We start from the raw sequence: 21,583 nt of genomic DNA, 5'->3' as shown, positions 1-21,583 counted from the left end.
TAGGAAAGTTTGATCTGTTTTTGTGAAGAAGTATGTTTCTTATGGACCATGGTGCGTTAAACACTGTTTGTAAACATTTGTTTTAGATTATCTGTACTTTGCTAATGTTGTAATCCATTGTGTGACTCCATGCATTTGAGCATTCATCAGGACTGGCCTGATCAGCATCTTGGAGATCAGCAGTTTAAGTTGCATATTTAGCCGCCTACGATGATTCACTAACAGGTATATCTGCCCTATTGGCTTTTGAACGGACATGATCGATATGAGTTGTGAAGCGAAATCCTTTATCTACTTGTACCTCTAAGTGTCTGGCTACCAATTGTCATTAAATGGAGTGTAATACCGTGCACATTAATGTTTATTTTTTCGTGTTAAGGACCAGCAGTTGTGTGCCATACTCTCGACCCTGAATGTCTTTGAAATCATTGATATCCACTAATGGTGGAGCATGGCAGTCAACTAATTTACAAAGTTAGGGTAAAATTTCTCTTATTCCCTTTGGGGAATAAAAGACGTTAGCAGATTTGTTTATTTATTGTATTCATTTGAAAATAGCATAAGCATCTTAGGTCAATCATTTCCAAGATTGAGGATTTTTTTATTAAAAAAATGAGCTAATGGCTTTTATTCCCGTATAGGGAGTAGGCGAGACCGTTTTAGCCCTATCTAACTTTTTGGAGACTGAAAGGGCAGTTCATAGCGCATGGCTATGAACTGAAAGGGCATAGTTCCGATACACAGCCGTGCGCTATGAACTGAAAGTTCATAGCGCACGGCTATCACTAATTTAAGCAGTCTGCAGTGAAGAGATAGTCAACAAGTGCCACCATCTCGTGGTCCCCGACCCTAGCAAAATTTTTTTGTCGAAATAGTGTGGATTCGACGGTCGATTTTCTTGGGACGAAAAACCCCAGTTTCTGGGAGAAACAACCCGCTTGCCAGTACCAAAAATCGATTATCTAGGGAACCGGTCAAAAATGGCTTAAACAAAGGTCGGCAAAGTGGTCGATGTAGACACCATTGGGTCGATAAATCTCTAGGGTCAAAAGAGGGTTTAAATTTTTTATGTTCTTTATAAAAATGCTTAAATATTTCTTATCGAGAAGCAGTAATGAAGTAAAAGGATGAAGGAATTATTATTTTTAAATTGAGAAATTTATTGCTGATAACATTTGTTCATTTATTTAACATGATGTGGTCGATGAGTGATCAATGATTTCATGAAGGGGGGGTCAATGGTCTAAAAAGTTTGCCGATCCCTTGTTTAGACGAAATTCCTCTAGCCAGCAACCAGACTTGAACTTTAGTCTATCTTCGGGAGGTTTAGCGCTGAGGTGTGCAAACACCATTTCCTCTTAGCTACACAGGCTCGACTCAGGATAGCTTCCTGTTTCACCTAGTGTTCTCCTACTCCTAAACAGTACCACCTACTCGATTCTTTGACGAGGACTTCACGGAAAGAGATAGATTAAGCCTTTGCAACTGCACTATTGCTAAATGAGAAAAAAAATCCCATGGGATTTTTCTCTTTAAATACTTTTGGAGTTTTCAATTTCTGTGTAAACCACAATATAGTTATGGGTGACTTAAATAATCCAGATATTTACTTGTAGAGAAGAAATCTCATGATAAGAATTAAAGAGAATTCATTGAGCTGTTGAAAGACAATTCTCTCAAACAGCATGTGTAGGAAGGAACTCTAGGTCAAAGTATTTGATTTGATAATAGAACAAAAATTATACAAAAATCACTTACATATTTGCCATATGGAAGCATGCAAATTAATTGTAATTCCTTAAAAACTGAAATTTTAAGTATTCTCTTAAGAACAAGATTTTCCTCAAGCAATTCCATTTTGAATGATGCTTTCAAATCTGATTTAATGATTTTTCGAGCTGAAAGTAAACACTCCACGCTGGCTTGAGTAGGGGGAGGTGTAACCACCACACATTTCTGAAAAAAAATAATGATAAAGTGAGCGATGCCTTTTATTCCCTTATAGGGTGTAGACAAGGCCTTTTTAACCCTATCTAGCTTTTGGAGACTAAGTGGACAGTTCAGTCTCCACCGGTAGCCAATCAGAGAATAGCTGGTCCATGACTATCACTAATTATACAGGGTATTCGGGATAAATTTGACATATTTATAATTAATTATATTTTTCCGTAAGTTACATGTATTAACACACACTTCTCTTCATTTAAAAGTTTGGACCCTTCTTCATTCACATATAAGATGTCAGAAAGGATGGATAGCTGGAACCCACCTGAATCATGGAAGAGAATAACTTGTATCATGATGATTCGTGCCCGCCATCAAAATAAGGATATTACGACTGCTGCCCAATGCTCCCTGAATACAGTAAAAACAATCAGGCATGAACTAGAGACTTGCAATGGTGACTACGAGGATGTAGCAAGAAGAAAGATCCCTAGCAGACGATCTGATTGCGTTCGTACAGCAGAATTCCTCGCAAATCTGCAGGAACAGGTGTTGAAGAACCCTGGCATTGGAATTCGGGCTTTGTTCGTGGAGTTGCTAACTGTAGTCAAGCCCTGAATAACAAGGGTAGCCAATGGTAGGCCGTATGTATGGCAGCAGGATTCGGCCCCTTGCCACACCTCTGGGAAAAGTCAAAAATGGTTGTCTGAAAATTTCTACGACTTCACCAGTCCAAATGTTTGGCCTCCAAACTCCCCAGACCTTAACCCCATGGATTATTTTGTATGGGACGCAGTTGAAAAAGACACCAATCGCACTTCCAGTAATACAAAAGCATAGTTAATGGATAAAATTAAAACAGTTTTTGCGGCCCTTCCCAGGGAGACTGTAGCATCAGCTTGTTCGAGGTTCCGAAGCAGAATTGAAGCTGTGATCGATGCTAATGGTGGTTATTTTGAGTAAATCTTGTTGATAGTATTGTAATTAACTCTGCCTGTAATGTTTTTTTGTCAATTCATTAAATTTAATAGATACAAAGAAGATTTTCTTTTTCCTTACGAAACTGTCAAATTTATCCCGAACACCCTGTAGGTGGCCACTGATGAAGAGGCAGGCAAACAAGTGCTGCCATTGTGCATGATTTGAAACCACTCACTAATTTCGATGTAAAGAACATAATAAACAAAAGAACGGGGAAATGAAGCATCACATCATATGCATATATGTCACCTCACGATTATGACACACTGAGTTACACTACTTTAAGCTGCAGAGCCAGTTTGTTTTTTCTATTGACTACTGCTCTGTGTCCAATCCCATAGAAAGTTTTGGCCCCATGGCCCCTATTAAACCTAGGCTCTAAGTGGACCCGGTTTAATATATATATATGTTAAAAATACCAAGCAATTTTAAACCTGGTTTTACTCAATTTCCCAAGTAAGCAAACAGACAAATAAGTCAAGTTTGCGCCTGCAAGTGATGCAAGTCTAGCTGATCCTACAGGTAGTTCAAGACCAAGGCAACTCGTGGTAAAGGTGGCATAAGCTCTGATCACTAATCTTAATATTTACCCTTAATGCCAAAACACATCTCCAAGAAGGGGATGTGCTTGATGTTTTGTATTAAAGGCTTTTTGCATTAAATTCTACCCAAGGTAAAACACCTTCTACATATATATATATATATATATATATATATATATATATATATATATGCATCAATGATATTGTGAAGAACTTAATAGAAGATGCTAAATTGTTTGCTGATGATACAAAGATATATAGGAAAATAAAAAATACCCAACACTTACATGGTGATTTGAATAGGCTAGAAGTGTGGGCGTATGAAATACTTAGTGCAATGTTAATAAGTGCAAAGTTATGCACTTTCGCGTGATGCGATATCCAAAAGCATGTTATATTGGTAGGATTATTATTATTTTATGGTATTATTACTATTATTACTATTACTATTATTACGGGCAACTCCAGGGAGTCATTAGACTCATCGAGGGAGGCCCCAAATCATATTCATCACAACTATCTGACATTCATACAGTATCTATCATACCTCGCCTTAAATTCATTCACTGTCACAGCATCCACTACAGACTCAGGGAGCGCATTCCACTCATTCACTACTCTAAAAGTAAAGAACCCAGCTCTAACACCTTTACTAACCACACTTTTGCCCAGTTTCCATGGATGTCCCCTAGTCCTCCCACAACTAGCCCTGTTCTCAAAAATATCTTCTGAATTAATTTTATAGAAACCCTTCAGTAATTTGAATGTCTCAATCATATCTCCCCTCCTCCGCCTATCAACCAATTTTTGCAACCCACAAATCCTCAACCTGTTCTCATACGGTTCATTCCACAGACCTGATATCATCTTGGTCACTCGCCTCTGGATCCTCTCCACATCCTCCCCATCAAGAAGAAACCTGCATCAATGATACCACCATGTTGTCCGGAGACTCATCGTGGCAGATCAAAATCAACCATCACACAAATCCTATCATACCTCACTTTGAATCCATTCGCTATGTGAGAGAGCTCACAACCACTTTTACACAACTTGCACAGATGGCGCACTGATTATTTGTCATATACAAGTCATTAAACACGCCTCGTATATGGACTGCAGACATTGATGAAACTTCAGAATGGGTATTATAAGTTATCGAATGATGAAATTTTTCATTATATGGAAGATGGGAGGAGAGAACAAGGAGACATCCATCAAAGTTAAGTTTGTATACGGTTAAGAAATGAGTGAGAGGTATATTTTTCTCTAACAGAACCAATAATGAGTGGAAAAGGTTGCATATAGAAGTAGTGAGAGCATCCAGTGTGAATAAGTATTTCTTGTGAGTGATACAAGACTATCACTAATTTTAAGTGGCATTTAGTGAAAAGCCACTAACGAATGACGCCATCTCGTGGTTGCTAACCCTAATACAATATTTTTAATGTCTGAAATGAAGTGGGTTCTACGGTCAATTTTCTTGAGTGTACGGGACGAGCAACCCGAGTTTCAGTGACCCCCCCCCCTTGCCTGTGCCAAAGATCGACTAATTCGAAAACCGTCAAAGAGAGAGGGTTAGAAAAAGTTCTCCTAGTTGGCGACTACAATTGAACTTAAATTTTTCTTCAGATAGCCTAGTACAGTGAAGGCAATTGCCACTTCCAGTTACAGAGGCCTTCGTTGAGAAATGACTGATTTTTTTCCTCTAGAAAAATCAGATATTTATCGACGCAGGACAGAAACCTGAATCCTATGAATCACATTGCTTGAGACAAGAATATTACTGCTGCAGTGAATACTGTGCATCTATCACGAGACATATTCGCTTGTTCTCGTGTCTAAAATCACCATATAGATATGATTTTCAAGCCACGAACCTTGAAATGGTAAATGTGAAAACATGACATAGTGGGATGTGTCCTGTTTTTACCATTTACACATAACAAAGCAACTTCGTTCATTTTCGATTAATATACTTTATATCCGTGTGTTATATGCGCATTCCTGTATGTTTGCCTATTCATACATCATAAACGATTATGATGTGTCCTGTGAAATATCTCTGTCAAATATAAGTGGAAGATTTAACTAAGAATCAAAATAGTCAGTTGACTTGATGGTCTGTGTGATCAGACCATTAAGCCATAGTAGGTGACTCACTCGATACATAATTTCATACTAACTTTTTAAGTTCATTAATTATCTTTGAACTTTCCCACAACTGACACGTTACGTATGTCACTGTTTGGACGCTACTCTTTATTGTTTCTCAGCACATTCGCTCTGGAGATATCCTTGCAATAAGTAACGAAATCTTTAACGAAATAAGTAACGAAACTCTTTATTGTTTCTCAGCACATTTGCTCTGGAGATATCCTTGCAATAAGTAACGAAATATCGGAGCAAATAAATTTTATCCATTAAATTGTTATTTATATATTATATTATTCTTGGAGGGTTCTTCTGAATTTACTATTGAATATTCTACGTGAGAAAATTCTCACAGTAACTGGGTTCTAGAGTAAGCAAACACTGAGTTCTAGAGTTGATAAACACCTGTTTGTGCGAGGCTATATACTTTTATGCGCGAAATTCATATGTTTTTCTGAGTATTGTATGTGTGTTTTATGTATATAATTTAAGCGTCTCCAATTTTAAGTATGTTTGTTCCTACGAATAAAACAGTTGCTTCGAAATCAAAATGCAATATTTCGTCACTGGATTGTACTAATAAGGTAAGTTCTCCATTACGAAATGTACTCAGGAATTGAGCACTAGCTGGACTAATGTCCATTTTATTTTTGAATAGCTTGTCAGAACACGTAGTTTAATCTGGAAATTAATGAATGAAAAGTGTCGTGTGGTATTACAACTTCAAAACTGGGATAAGTATAGATGAAGTACTCTTCCCATCCTTCCAGAAATTCAGGCGTTTATCCTGCAAACCAGTCAGAACACTCAATTAATAGATAAAATACTTGTTCCTGCCATAATTCCAAATGTTAAACCCCCTTAAAAACGAGTGGTATTCTTCAAGTGATGTTTCACTTGAAGAATCAAGTGAAACCTGCACTGTGTTGAAATGTGTAATAGATCCCCCCCCCCCCCCCAGTGCACATATAATGATTTTGACATTGTATGAGTGAGATTGAGATTTCTAGAAAAAAAAAAAAATTCTGGCCACACAGATGAGTATGATAATCATCCTCAAAAGAAAATTTTCAGTTGATCAACACCACTGGAAAGCATTTTCCTGCATCTTTTCTCTGGTCTTTCAAAATTTTCCCTTTGTCCCGCATTTCAATAAAAATTAGCCTTAATGGAAAGTGAGTGATTTTTACTTGGTATGCTTCTGCAGTACATTGGAATATTTGTAAACTTTTCTTACTTCAAAGATGGTTACTTGATTTTGATGTCAAAAACGAGTGATATTTGAAGAATCAAGTGAAACCTGCACTGTGTTGAAATGTGTAATAGGACCCCCCCCCCCCAATTTTAGGATGAAATACAGTGATGTGTATTCCTGTCCATACCTGTGGCTTTTACTGTTATATAAGACAAATAGTACCCAAAGATATTGTCATTAGCACATAGAGTACTTATGTACTTTGAAAGAGTCCTTATAGGATGTCATATAAGGGGCTGTGCCCATTCATGTTATTAAAAGACAGCATTACTTAAACTCAGTTGTAGGCAAAGTTATTAACCAATAGAAATCTGAGGATGCCTCCTTAATCAAGAAATGGGCAGGAAAACTCAAGAAGCTGAAATTGGGAGATTAAATGATGCTCAGAAAATGTTCAGAATTTACTTAGAGTAAGGTTAGTAGTTAATTATAAGAAAACAAAACTATTAATTACAAATAGAGCAAATCCAATGAAAATAAACCTGGAAATAAATAATACCCTAATACAACAGGGTATCCTCTTTTAAATATCTTGGAAGTCACAGAACTTATCACAGAAGATGGAAGAAACCAATCAGTTATTAAAGCATGAATAATCGGCCAAAAAAGCATTCTACAACAGAAGAAACATTTTTTCCAGTAAAGGACTTGGCATCCACAAAAAAAATAGGCTACTGAAAACATAGATATGGAGCATTGCATTATATGGTTGTGAGGCCTGGATGCTAACAAAACAAGACATCAAAGAGTTGGAGGCATTTTAACTTTGGTGATGGAGAAAGATGATGAAAATTAGTTGGACAGAAAGAAAAAAGTAACGAAGTTCTAAATATAGTTCATGAAGAGCAGTTACTAATGAACCACATCAATAAGAAAAGAAAAAGCCTAATTGAACACCATCTGAGGCATGGGGGCCTGTAGAAGGAAAGAGGCCATGAGGCAGACCAAGAATTTCATATATAAATAACATAATGATGCTAACCAAAGCTAAGAGTTATGAAGAGATAAAAAGAAAGTCACGAGACAGGATGTTATGATGTGCTACCATAACTAACCAATCATCAGATTGATGCACCAAAGAAGAAGGTTAGTAGTAAGACACCATAAAGAGCTGCATGTTAGATATCAACCTTAGCAGTCAATATGAATGACAATGGTGTAAAAGGATCATGATATGGAGTAATGAATCAAACTATATCCTTTTCCTGGTTAATGGACAAGTTCAGGTTTGACAGGGATCCTTGATTATATCATCCCAGCTATAAAATCTGACCAAGGAGATGTAATAGCTTCAGGCTATTTCTCGTAATCATATCACCCCCTCTTCCTCCTATCCACTAACTGCAAATTGCATCTTCTCAACCTTTTTTCATGTTCAGCATTCCAGAGATCAGAAACTATCTTAGTCAATTGCCTCTGGACCCTTTCCAATGTCTCTTCATCTTTTTGAAAACCATGTGGCTCAACCAAGGCTTTATATGATGGAACCAGAATCACCTTACTTCTACAAGTTAGTGTCTTCTGTATCATTGCCAGAATTCTTTGTGTTCTCACAATTTTGGCATTGTGCCCTCTAAATTTTAAATCCTTATCTACCATCATCCCAAGATCTCTTATTTCCTCTATCTTAGCAATATATCTCCATCAAGAGTAAATTCTGCATCCCATCTTTGTTTAACAAATTTTAAAACTTTACATTTTGCAACATTGAACTGGCATCCCCACTCCCATGCCAGTTCACTCAATCTACTATATTTAAGTCTTCTTGTAAGGCCACAATTTGCTCTACTCCTCTTCATCCCAACTTTGCATCATCTGCAAACAACTGAATATTCCCATTCAAGTCTTCCCCAATGTTGTTAACATACAGGTTAAACAACAATGGCCCTAAAACAGATCCTTGAGGCACAGTGCTAGTGACTTTCCTCTTCCAGGATGTTGCTCCCCCAATAACACAACTTGGTGACATCTATCAGATAGCCAACCTCCAATCCAATACACTAGTCTGATATCCAACAATATCTGATCTAGTTTAACTGTCAACTTATCATGTGGCAATTTATCAACAACTTTTGTAATTTCTAAGTATACTACTGTGTATTCCTCTCCCTTGTCCAATGAAGTTGTCACCTTATTGTAATAAGTAAATAGATTATTAAAACATGACTTCCCTTTAGCAAATCTGTGCTGTTCATCAAAGATAATACCACTGTTGTCAACCTGATTCTGGTTCTCACCAACATTTTAACCATCACACCTGACACACTGATTGGCCTATAATGTGATGCTTATGTTCTGTCACCTCCTTTATGAAGCAGTCTTGCCCGCCTTCCACTCCCTTTGAACTTGACCCAATGTAAATCTCATATTAAACAAATATATCAAGGCATATGTCAACTCCCTTACACATTCCTTCAAAATACATGGTGATATATCATCAAGTCCTACAGCCTTATTAACATCAAGTTTGCTCAGTTCTCCATTTAGCACTTGTTCGCTTGCAGTCAGTCTATCCTTCTCGTCACATACTACTCTCAAATTTTCCATGATGTCACATTCACAAGGATGAAAAATCTTTCATTAAATATCTCAACTATTTCCTCCACATCAGTTGTCCTTTATACCATTTTCTTCAATCAGTGTCATCCTACCATAATCATTCTTTTTTTTTTTTTTTTTGCTGGCTACATATTGAAAGAAATCCCAATGTTCCTTCCATTTTTGCAGTTTTACATAATTATTTTTCTCTCATCCTACTGCATGTTCTGTTGTTATAAAGTTTAAGGAAAATGTGGACAATCGCGAGTGGTTTACGTCTTGGTCTCTATCCAAAAGAACATATTTGGGATAAACTGAAATGTCAGCTGTGGACCAGACCATTTGCTCCAGTAACAATGCATGGATTATAGTCTTGTTGAAGAAAGAACGGTTCAAAATATGTGACTCCTTATTACAGATTGGTGGAGAGAGTATGCATAGAAGGGTGGAATACAATTATATAAAGAATTTGTGCAGTTCACCTTGAATATTTGTCAGAAGGATATATTCCCCTTTTCATGTCCCCATGAATATCACCAGGATGTATGTACCTCATTACAACTGAACAGAATAATCCTAAAGTAAGTCACCTCATTTCTTAATGCATCTGAATAATATTTAAGTATCATTTTATTATAATCAGAAACATTAAATTAACTCTCTTTTTTTTAATATTTTGATAGTTAACTGAAAAAAAGAGAATTCTTCAGACTCTTCAGCCTTCATCTCTAAATAATCAGATTTTAGTAGGTGCAACAAATAATAAGCAGGTAATTGAATTCTTTAATATATTTATGAAATAATATTAACTGCAATATTAAATAATTTATTATGTCAGTACAAATATTCTAAAAATATATATGCAGCTATAGCATAATGTTTTCCTTCAGTACAACTGAACAAGAAATTCTCTTTTTACAGGATTAATTTGATACATAAATGTCATGAAAGTTGTTATTTTTCCAAATAAATAAAAACAATGAAAATTAGAAACTGAATTTTCTCATTTTTGACCCCCCCCCCCGGTTCCTTTTCAAACTTTGCTTTGTTGTCTGTTTCAGCAATTGTATTTTTTCCTCCTAATTTTGTTGAATTTTTATGTGCCTGATTAATATAGACTTCTTGGCAGAATGAAGACCAGCCCACTATTTTATATTTCCATTTCAGCTCATTTTTTTATTATTTGATATTTTGTATACGATTGAATTGCCCATAAGTAAATGCTGTTATTTCACATGTATCAATTTTTGCTGACTTATAGTTATTACATTTGGAATATCAAAATATTAGTTTTTTAATTTCTAACTGCGCTTTGCATTTTCTGCATTCTACAAATTATGATAATCGATTAGGTGAAAATAAGAGTTTGAAAAAAAATTATCTTTATCATTTTTGATTTCTGAGTATCCTAATATTGTTATTCTGTATATACTTCTAGTTTTCTTGATGTTATGGTTATTGCTGTCAATGTCATTGGTGTGTCTTCCTTCTCCTCCTGATGCTCAATGTTATTTTCATCATTTTGTTGGTCCTTATGTCAGGAATACTCTTAATATTGATATTGCTAGTATTTCTTCTGTTGGATGTTGCCCTGTTTTTTCAGTCCTTTTATTTGATGCTTTTACAGTTGAACATTTTGTTTCTTAATCTGCACGCATATATCCCAAATTATTTTCTTGCGTTCTTGTTTTTATTTTATAAACGATTATGGTATTATGAGTGATATTTTTTGTTATTTAACATTTATTTAATTTAATTTAATTATATTTAATTTTTTTTAATTCAAATTTTTTACTTGTTGTACATTATTTTTTTGTATAGTAACTCATTTTGTGATGTCAGTCATGTGACACCTATGTAGATTGTGTTTTTTTTATCTCTGTATTAATGGAGAGGATTAGCTCTCATCAAACTGTACCTATTTTTACATAGTTCAATGAAAACAACAGATATATTTAACCATAAATTATATATTTAGTTTAATCCTTTATCCAAGTGTAAGCAAACAAAGTTTGCTCCTGACGTATCTTTAGGACTAGGGCAACTCGGCAAAGGTTGACTGACTTCACATCATTTGTCTTAGTATCCCATAATGCAAAGTACATCTCCTTAAGGACATGTATAATACTATGCTGGAAGTTTTTTTCCATTTGGTTAGACTATAATAAATTTAGTTTAATCCTTTATCCAAGTGTAAGCAAACAAAGTTTGCATCTAAAGTATCTTCAGGACTGGTTCATTTGCAACGTCTCACTTCAGGACAGATTTCTTAGGACCGACTGACCCATGTTCAACTGCTGTTCACATGGAACTCTTCTTCACCTCAGTCCTCAAGGTTCTCACTTGAGTATTTGCTACTACCACCAAAATCTGCACCAACGGCGGCTCCAGGCGGGCTTATGCCCAGCTCCTTCAACGCACGGCGATGCGACCTTCCTATTCACTGCCGCATAAGAGTCCAGCTATTTTCTGCGGCAGTGGCCGGGTATGGGCTCGATGCTGGAGCACCATCCATTTTCAGGGCTAGTTTCTTCGGCAGGTGAATTATTACACACTCCTTAGAGGATTCTGACTTCTATGGCCACCATCCTGCTGTCTATAGCAACCAACACCTTTCATGGGGTCTCATATCTGGTGCCGTAACCTGGTGTTTGGTTCATCCCACAGCGCATGAAGATACTTCAGGTGCAAACTTTGTTTGCTTACACTTGGATAAAGGATTGAACTAAATTTATTATAATGCTATGCATTATGAGAAGGGTCACTACTCAGACTGGTTTCGACCTTTATTGAGGGTCTCTTCAGTGGGAGCCAGATATATTTAACCTGTGGATCTGAATTTGTTAAATATATCAGTTGCATGATTGACAGGATTTATTTCATTTCTCTAATGAAATGCAAATACTGATGACTTTATTGATGTTTCATGTTGCGTATTTAAAAATGACTAATGCTTATTATAAAATGACTTCTCTTTCTCTTTGTATTCTTGTGTCTAAAAAAAAGTATTTTGCACGTTCATTAACCCTTAACGCACTCAACTTATAGAATTAATCTTATAGAAACGCTTCAGTAATTTGAATGCTTCAATCATATCACCACTCTTCTGCCTATCAGCCAATTTCTACAACCCACAAATCTTCAACCTGTTCTCATAAGGTTCATTCCACAGACCTGCTATCATCTGTCACTCACCTCTGGATCCTTTTCATCTCCTCCCCATCAAGAAGAAACCCTGGGGCCCAAATCTGGGCACAATAGTTAAGATGGGATCTTATCAAGGCTTGATACAGAAGAACAATAACTTGCTTGTCTCTGCTCGTCAAAGTATTCTTCAGTAACTAAGTGATTTGAAAAAATATCAATATGAATTTTATTGCTTGCTGCGAGACCACTGCTTTACAAGTCTTTGTGATTGTTTAACGACGATAGCTGTTATAGCAAATTTGATTTAAAAAAAAAAAATCATCAATAAAATAGACCAAACTATAATTTATTTTGGAAATTATGGACTTTACAACCGTGTTATAAATAACTATTTTTAATTTCCCGACATTTTGACCTTCATATCAAGGTCATCATCTGGAGTATATACAAATATACAAGGACAAGCTGAGTTACATTTCACACAGTAAGCTAAAGAAACAATGATTTGATCATCACCGGTATTCTACCTCTAGTGAAAAAAAAAAGGTACAGGTAAAATTAAAAATTAATTAAATATTTAGAAACTACATCAAAGCTAAATTCTATTTAAGATAACATGGGAGAAACATTCTGTGGATAGAATCTACCCACAGAACCTTTCTTCCTAAGAGCTAACTATAAACAGGACTGTAGATAATCTTAAATCTAATATAACAACTGTCATGTTAAAAATAGAACATCATTGCTACTGTAAGAAAACTATCAATATGAAAGAATGTTTCTCCCATGTCATCTTAAATAGAATTTAGCTTTGATGTAGTTTCTAAATATTTAATTAATTTTTAAGTTTATCTGTATTTTTATTTTATTTTATTTATTTTTTCCACTAGAGGTAATACCAGTGATAAAATCATTGTTTCTTTAGCTTACTATGTGAAATGTAACTCAGCTTGTCCTTGTATATTTGTATATACTCCAGATGATGACCTTGATATGAAGATCGAAATGTCGGAAAATTAAATATAGTTATTTATAACACAGTTGTAAAGTCCATAATTTCCAAAATGAATGCTGATCACCATGCAACACTAAAAGAAAGGAGGCCAAACTATAAAAATAGTCAACATGGAAAAGATCAGTTGCATTCTCAATGGAATATCTATAGAAGTAGAACATATGTTATTTATGCAGAATTTTTAGTGAAGATGGCAAATTAAATATGGAAATAGATCATAAAATAAGGAAAATTTAGTATGGTGAGAAATCAGGTGAATGAATTTATTGGGAATAAGAGAGAAATTATCCAGAACACCAAATTTGCAGTATGTGAAGCAGTCTTCAAACATACAATTATCCCAAGACCACGGATACTATAGATCTATGAGTTGAGTTAGAAATAAAACAGCTGATATGAAGATTCTGAGAAAAATTAGTGGAAGTGAATATCTGGCATTTATTCTGGAATCATGTTACAAATGAAGATATTAGAAAGGAACTTAATTAGAATTTGAGAATGTGTGATCAGGGGTAATATAAGGTAGTATGTAGTAATATAAAGTGCCCTTTAAATAGAATGGGACATGAGGTCTTAGCAAACACAGGTGTTTGATGCCAGTATGCACTAAGAATACCTAGAGGAAGACCGAAATGTATGTGGATTGATGCATTTATTAGTTCCTCAAAACCTTTGGAAAAGAATTGTTGATAGGAAGTTAGTAAACTTGATTATGTCTGTTGTCATATACTGTATACCTCTTGATGATATATTAGGAATTGATGAATTACTTTGAAGGAAACAATTTATTTAAGCTTTATTTTTCAATCACCCTGGGAATATGGGCACTTTATTTCTTAACAGGCATGATGAATTTGCATCAATAAATTTTACACTGTCAATTGTCAGAATAAATGTTATACATACCGAATACTATTTCTTTCATAAACGAAAAACAACTCACAATTTTTTTTTAAGGTGAATTCCACCTATGAAAGACTCCTGTGGCCAATGCATTTAATACTGTAAGCAGGCTAAAGGTGAAATCCAGTTAAACAAGTTTGCGGTTATATGCCAGGCAGCGAAAGTCATCTCTTATCTAATGTTATTAGCTTATATTAGATTAAGTTATTGAAAGTTTTTTCACTTGGTTATGCTATAAATTAAAGAGGCCAAGAAATTATTCTCTTGTAAGCAAACAAAGTTTGCACATGAAGTAACTTCACAACTGGGCTGCTTGTATATAGAGGCTAATGACTTCACATCAGTTGCCTTGGTATCCCATAATGCAAAGAACATATCCTTTCAGACGTATAATGTTGTGCATTATGGGAAGGGCCACTACCCAGACCAGTTCTGACCTTTATTGAGGTCTCATCAGTAGGAGCCAGACCCAGAAGTGATACCAATGTTGAAGTAATGTAAAAGTCATATTTCCATATACAATATTTTTTTTCCATATGGTCTGACTTTATTACTAAAATACTCTGGATTAGATACATGTTGAAAGTTTTTCTTTTCACTTGGTTATGTTATAAATTAAAGATGCCAAGAAATTATATTCTTAGTTTCATCCTTTATCCAAGAGTATACAAACTCAAAGTTTGTGCATGACCGAACTACTTGTATATAGTCTAATGACGTTGGATCAGTTGCATTAGTATCCCATAATGCAATGGTGGCCCTTCCCATAATGCATAGCATTATACATCTCCATAAGGATATGTGCATTGCATTATGGGATCCTAAGGCAACTGATGTGAAGTGATTAGCCTCTATATACAAGTAGCCCAGTTGTGAAGTTACTTCATGTGCAAACTTTTTTTACTTCAACTTGAATAAAGGATGAAACCAAGAATATAATTTCTTTTCCTTTGGTGTTACATGGTGATCAGCATTCGTTTCAGTAAAATTATGGAGACTACAACTGTATTAGAAATAACTACTTTAATCTTCCAATATTTCAACCTTCATATTAATGTCATCATCTGGTGTATACATATATATACAAATACAAAGTATGTTACATTTCAAACAGTATGGCAAAGTAACAATAATTTGATCATCTGCTATTCTACTGGCCTGACCTCTAGCGAAAAAAGCTACATACAAAGCTATATTCTGTTTATAATATCATCAGAGAACAAATTCACATAGTTTTAATACAGCAAAAGTAGTGGTCTAATCCATAATTCCGGAAGTTTTTGCTGATAACTTTTAATAACTTTTAATTCGTGTTTAAGTGCTTGTTCACTGGAGCAGATCTTTCAAGTCCTCATTTTTAGTGTGTTAATGATACTTAGTTTTTGTTCTGGATGGTGGTAAGAGTTTATCTGTATATATTGGCCAGTATGTATAGGCTTACAGTCAACAGTGAAGGAAAAACTGCCGGAAGGAAGATGTGTGACAAGTGTATCTAGAAAAGGAAGTGTGTTCTGATTTTCAATTGTATGTATTTGTGTTGTTTGTATAGGGGGCTGAGGAAAGTGTCTTATGTCTTGCTCCATGGAATCATTGCTGCCAGACATTAAAAAACAGAGCTTTGAAGATTTGCTCCAGTGAGCAAGCACTTAAACATGAATTAAAAATTATCAACAAAACCTTTCTGAAAAATGTCTACAGCAAAAATACTATCAACAAAATTCTTCAATTCTTCACAAGACGCCACTTAAAAACAAAAATAAACTAGATTACAATAAAACTGTAGCCATTCCATACATTAAAGCTATATCAGATAAAATAAACAAAATACTACAAAAATACAACCTTAATACTACCTTTAAACATACATACATACATACATACATACATACATCTTCAAGGCCCACCTTTCCTAATTGGGTTGTGGGGGAAACAGCTGCAAGAGGAACTTCCAATGGTCACGATCCTCTACCACCAAGCTCAGGTGTTCTGGTGGGATTCCCAAACGTGTCCACCCAAAGTTTTGGATATAGTCTATCCAGCGAATCCTTGGCCGTCCACGTGGCCTCCCACCCTCTGGCTTGGTAAAGAGGGGTCTGCTGAGGAATTCTCTCTTGTGGCATTCTGACCAGGTGCCCGTACCAACGCAACTGTAATCTCTCAACACAGAGAAGCAGCAGTTGAGTATTGAGGGTTTCCCGAATTGCAGAGCTTCTGACTCTGTCGAGTCGTTAGCCCCGCTACCCCTCGAAGGAACCTCATTTCAGCCGCTTGGATTCGTGTCCGCATTCTTTCAGTCATTACCCAACTCTCATGACCATAGGTGAGGATGGGGACATAGACTGTATTGAAGACAGCCAGCTTTGCCTTCTGGCTTAACTCCCACTTCAATACTTCCGAGCGGCCAAGCTCCCGCAATATTGAGCTTGCTAAGCCAATTCAAGTATCTAGCTCTACGTCCCATTTTCCATCATTCGTGAATATGAACCCAAGGTATTTAAACTTCTCCACCTGCCTCATTGGGACTTCACTTACATGTAGAGTGCACACTGGGATGGTTGTCTTGAGACCACAAATGTTTCAGTTTTGGCCACACTGATCTTCATTCCGGCATCTGCACAAACAGCTAGAAACCTATCCAGGGTCTGCTCGAGGTCATCTGTGGAAGAGCTAAGCAGAACTAGGTCATCTGCAAAAAGCAGGCATCCAATTCTGACACACTCACTGCCTCGGCTGTGTCTATCAATCCAGTCCATAAATATTATGAAAAGGAGCGGTGACAGAACACACCCTTGGCAGAGGCCAACGGAGACTGTGAAAGGTTCAGACTTTGTGCTGTTTACCCTGACACAAAACTCTGGGCATTCATACAGGGACTTGATGGCAGCTAATAGTTGGCCATCCACTCCATGCTCCTGTACTACTTGCCAAAGCTTATCCCGAGGAACCCGGTCATATGCCTTCTCCAAGTCCACAAAACATGTGTAGACATTCTTAGCATATTCCCAAGATTTCTCAAAGACTTGCCTTAAAGTGAAGATTTGGTCAGTTGTGCTTCTTCCAGGATGAAAGCCACATTGTTCTTCCTGGAACTTTGACTCAACTATGCTCCTGCACCGTCTTTCCAAGCACTTAGCATACACTTTCCCAGGCAGGGTGAGTAGAGAGAGATGCCACAATAGTTACTGCAATCCTTCTGGTCGCCCTTCTTAAAGGCTGGTATTATTATGCCTGTCTGCCATTGCTTTGGTGCTCGCCCAGATATCCAAGCAGCCTGACACACTCGAGTCAGCCAGAGAACACCGTCTCGATTTAAGACTTTTAGCATTTCGGGCCGAATTTCATTATCGCCAGCAGCCTTGCCCGATTTTAGCGATTTTATTGCTAAATGGACTTCTTCTGCTGTGAGACTAGTCATTGCCTTGATCTGCATCTCTTGGATGTCCACAACTGCTGGGCCACCTGGGTTAAGAAGGGTCTCAAAGTATTCCCTCCATCTGTGGAGGATATCCTTCTCGGTTGTTAAAAGTGCACCATCAGAGGCCTTAATTGCCCTTGCTGTGCATGATTTCCTCCCTCAAAAGTGGTGGATGGTCTGCCAGAATACTTTGTTTGCATTTGCATAGGATGAGTCTAATCTTTCTCCAAAGGATTCCCAAGCCTTCTGCTTTGCTGTCTTTACTGCCTCAGCATACTGCAAACGCATCTCAGGCCAAGAAGTCCAAAAAACTGTCCAGGCAAAAAAGGAGTCCTACCTAACATGGCCTGGACAGTTTTTTGGACTTCTTGGTTCCACCAAGGTGTCCTTTTCTCACTGCCTGTTGCCATGCTGAGCCGCTTTCTGCCACACCATGAGAATGCAGAGGCAGTGACAGCTGTTCTGAACAGCTTCCACTCCTCCTCAACATCTGCAGTATGCTTGGGAATCTCTTTGAACCTGGAGGAAATGTCATCTGCAAAATTCTTCCTCACAGCCTCATTTTCCGATGTCTCCCATTTCACGTGGTATAGCTGCTTAGGCCTACCAGCGTTGATGGTAGCATCTGGTTTCTGAAGCCGTGCACACAACAAGGTGGTGGTCAGTTGACAGTTCTGCCCCTCTTCTCACACAAACATCCAACACTGAGGAAAATAGGTCTGCTGAGACTATAAAGAAGTCAATCAGAGACCTTTGTTCTAGTGTATCCCTTTAAACTACTACTTTACTACTACTACTTTTTACTACCTTTAAACCTCCTGCAAAATTAAAGAACTTATTTAACTCATTGAAGGATCCACTGGCTCTATATAGGCGAAACAGGGCACTCAATTCTTATCTGAAAAAAGAAACATAAATGGCACATTAAATTTAATGTGCCGTTAAATTTAATTAAATTTGGCTATGGTAAATCTGGCCTTTCTGATCATGCCCTGATTACTCTATATAGAATTGACTGGAAAGGCACCTGTTGCTCACATCACACCAAAATATGGTATGAGCATAAATTTAAGGAGGCCTGTGAAATTCTTATCAACCACCATAATCTTGACAATAATGGTAGTCTAAAAATCCATAGAATAAGGATGGCACATATTCTACCCATTTAACTTTTTGGTCTAAGAGGGACTGTATCTAGGATCTTAACTCTTAATATAACACACTTGTTAAATTATGGATTAGGCCACCACTTTTACTGTATTGAAACTGTCTATATGAGTTTGTTGTCTGATTATGTTATAATTAGAAGCTTTGATGTATTTTTTCCTTGTCACTAGAGGTCAGGCCAACAGCATAACGGTTGATCAAATCATTGTAACTTTGGCATACTGTTTGAAATGTAATATAGCTTGTTTTTGTGTGTGTGTATGTATATATATATATATATATATATATATATATATATATATATTTCAAAAAATAGATTTAATGATAAATACTACTAGTTTCGGCATATAGCAGCCTTCTTCAGGTATTTATAAAGGAAAGGAATACCAATAAACATTGAATTATTTAAACAAACTGGAAATTACAGGTACAAATTGCCTCACATAATTGATACATAAAAACGTATTTTTCAAGTTGTTCCAACTGGCGTGCCATTGTTTGTTGCAATTGTGCGTGCAAGTTCACGTGAACGCCAATATTGAATAACTGCAGCATGGCAGTTATTCAATATTCAGTCTAATTCAATTCTAATTCTAATACCAATAAACATAATTCAATGTTTATTGGTATTCCTTTCCTTTATAAATACCTGAAGAAGGCTGCTATATGCCGAAACTAGTAGTATTTATCATTAAAATCTTTATATGTTGTCTCGGTCTTGGAGTCATTAAATCTATTTTTTGAAATGTATAACAACCGAGTAAAAGCTGATCGCCACATATATATGTATGTATGTATATATGTATATGTATGTAAACTCCAGATGATGATATTCCTTAATATGAAGGTCGAAACATTGGGAGATTAAAGTAATTATTCCTAACATGGTTGTAGTTTCTAGAATTTTACTGAAATTAATGGGGGAAAAAAATTTCTTGGTATCTCTGATTCATAGATGAAGTTAAGAAATAACATTAGGCAAAAGAATTTTTTATATTTCACTTATTTAAATGCATGCATTTTTTGTAAATCCAAATGTGATATGCATATCAAATAGAAATTACCACACTCAATAGCAGAAGTTCAGCAGAAATTATAAATGGATGAATTTTGTTGGAGTAGAGTTTTTTCATTTTTGGCCAACTTTGCAGATGCTGGTGTCAGCACTGAACTTCGAATATCCAGTATTATCACTATTTATTTATTTATTTTTTTATTTTTTTTACTTAATAGAGAGAAAGAAGTTTTTCAGTTTGTTTCTTTAAGGCAATGGTATGTTTTATACAAATTAAACTGTACATAAACTGCTTTTAAATGTATTTCTTTCCCTTTTGATGAAAAAATCCACACACTACATTAGTATTATTGCCTCAAAATGCATCAAGTCCTTGATACTATTGTACCATTTTAATCATTTATGCATTCCTCCTCCCCTCCTAATTAATGAAAACAGTGATTAGTTTTTGTAGACATAATACATAATTTTTCAAGTACACATCATTTTCAGTCAAGTTAACTTTCTGAAAATCTCTGATCAATTTGATATTTACTAGTTGAATAAACTCATCTAAATGACTAGTTTCACAATAGTCGCTCTAAAATTGCCAAGTGAAATGAGACTGACATGTGATAGCAGTACTTTGATTTTAAAACTTGTCACATGAAATAACCAGAGATATGTAAATACAAAACTTATTTTAAGAGAAATATGGACATTATCAAAATAGTAGAGTTATAGAAAAAATCAAAGCAAAACATCCAACATTGTAATTAGATGACAATGTCAGATGTATAATATGCTAAAATGTATATGTTAAATTTGTAATAGATATTGCTTTTTTTTAACAATATCTCATCAGTTACACCCTATCCATAAGTAAGAAATATTTATTCATGCATAAAGTACCCAATAGTTATAATTATTTGTAGAAAAGAAATAATTATTCAACAGAAACTAAAATATCCCCTAATTGTTTTGAGCTGTGTATATTGGAGTTTTTAAATAAAATTCTATATAATTTTATTTATATATTAAAAATTCTTCTTCTCTTCCTAACATGGAATTTAGGCCAAGTGGCCTGTTCCAGTCTCATGCCATCTCTTTCTTGGTCTTCCGATTCTTCTTTTTCCACTTATTTTGTATCTGTATAATATTTTTGGTAGTCTGCTGTTGTCCATTCGATTTAAATGTTCTAGCCATTTTTGTTTATACTGTCTTATGTAGTAATTAATTAGTTTTATTTTCAGGGATTGTAAGATTTCTTCATTTGTTTTGTGGTCCCACTTGGTATATTTAGCTGTTTGAATTCGTTTTTCAAACAGCTAAATATACCAGTTTCTCTCCTTTTCATAGTCCATGTTTCGCTTCTGTATTGTAGAGTTGGTTTTGACAAGACATCATATAGTCTGATTCTAGTGTGTTTTTGTACTAGGGATGGCTTAAATATATTATTTATTATGCCATTTACTTTGACAAAGTTTGATATTTTAGTGTCTATGTATTTTTCTTCTTCGTATGATAG

General features: G+C 35.7%; 1 protein-coding gene across 1 annotated transcript in view; it reads left to right on the top strand.

Annotated features, from left to right (window-relative positions):
• Positions 1–6,022: 6,022 nt before the first annotated feature.
• geminin (geminin DNA replication inhibitor) overlaps positions 6,023–21,583 on the top strand; it is a 41,403-nt gene continuing 25,842 nt past the window's right edge. Inside the window, exons 1-2 of the mRNA XM_090410329.1 lie at positions 6,023–6,205; positions 10,098–10,184. Of these exons, the coding sequence (XP_090266455.1) occupies positions 6,131–6,205; positions 10,098–10,184 (162 nt within the window). The 5' untranslated portion in view covers positions 6,023–6,130. The remainder of the gene's footprint in view (positions 6,206–10,097; positions 10,185–21,583) is intronic.

Source organism: Typopeltis vanoorti, chromosome 20 (assembly GCF_054136105.1).
Source record: "Typopeltis vanoorti isolate ZY-2024b chromosome 20, IOZ_Tvanoo_1.0, whole genome shotgun sequence".
NCBI lineage: Eukaryota > Metazoa > Arthropoda > Arachnida > Uropygi > Thelyphonidae > Typopeltis > Typopeltis vanoorti.
Note: the sequence above shows the minus strand (reverse complement) of the source record. Positions and strands in the feature narration are given on the sequence as shown.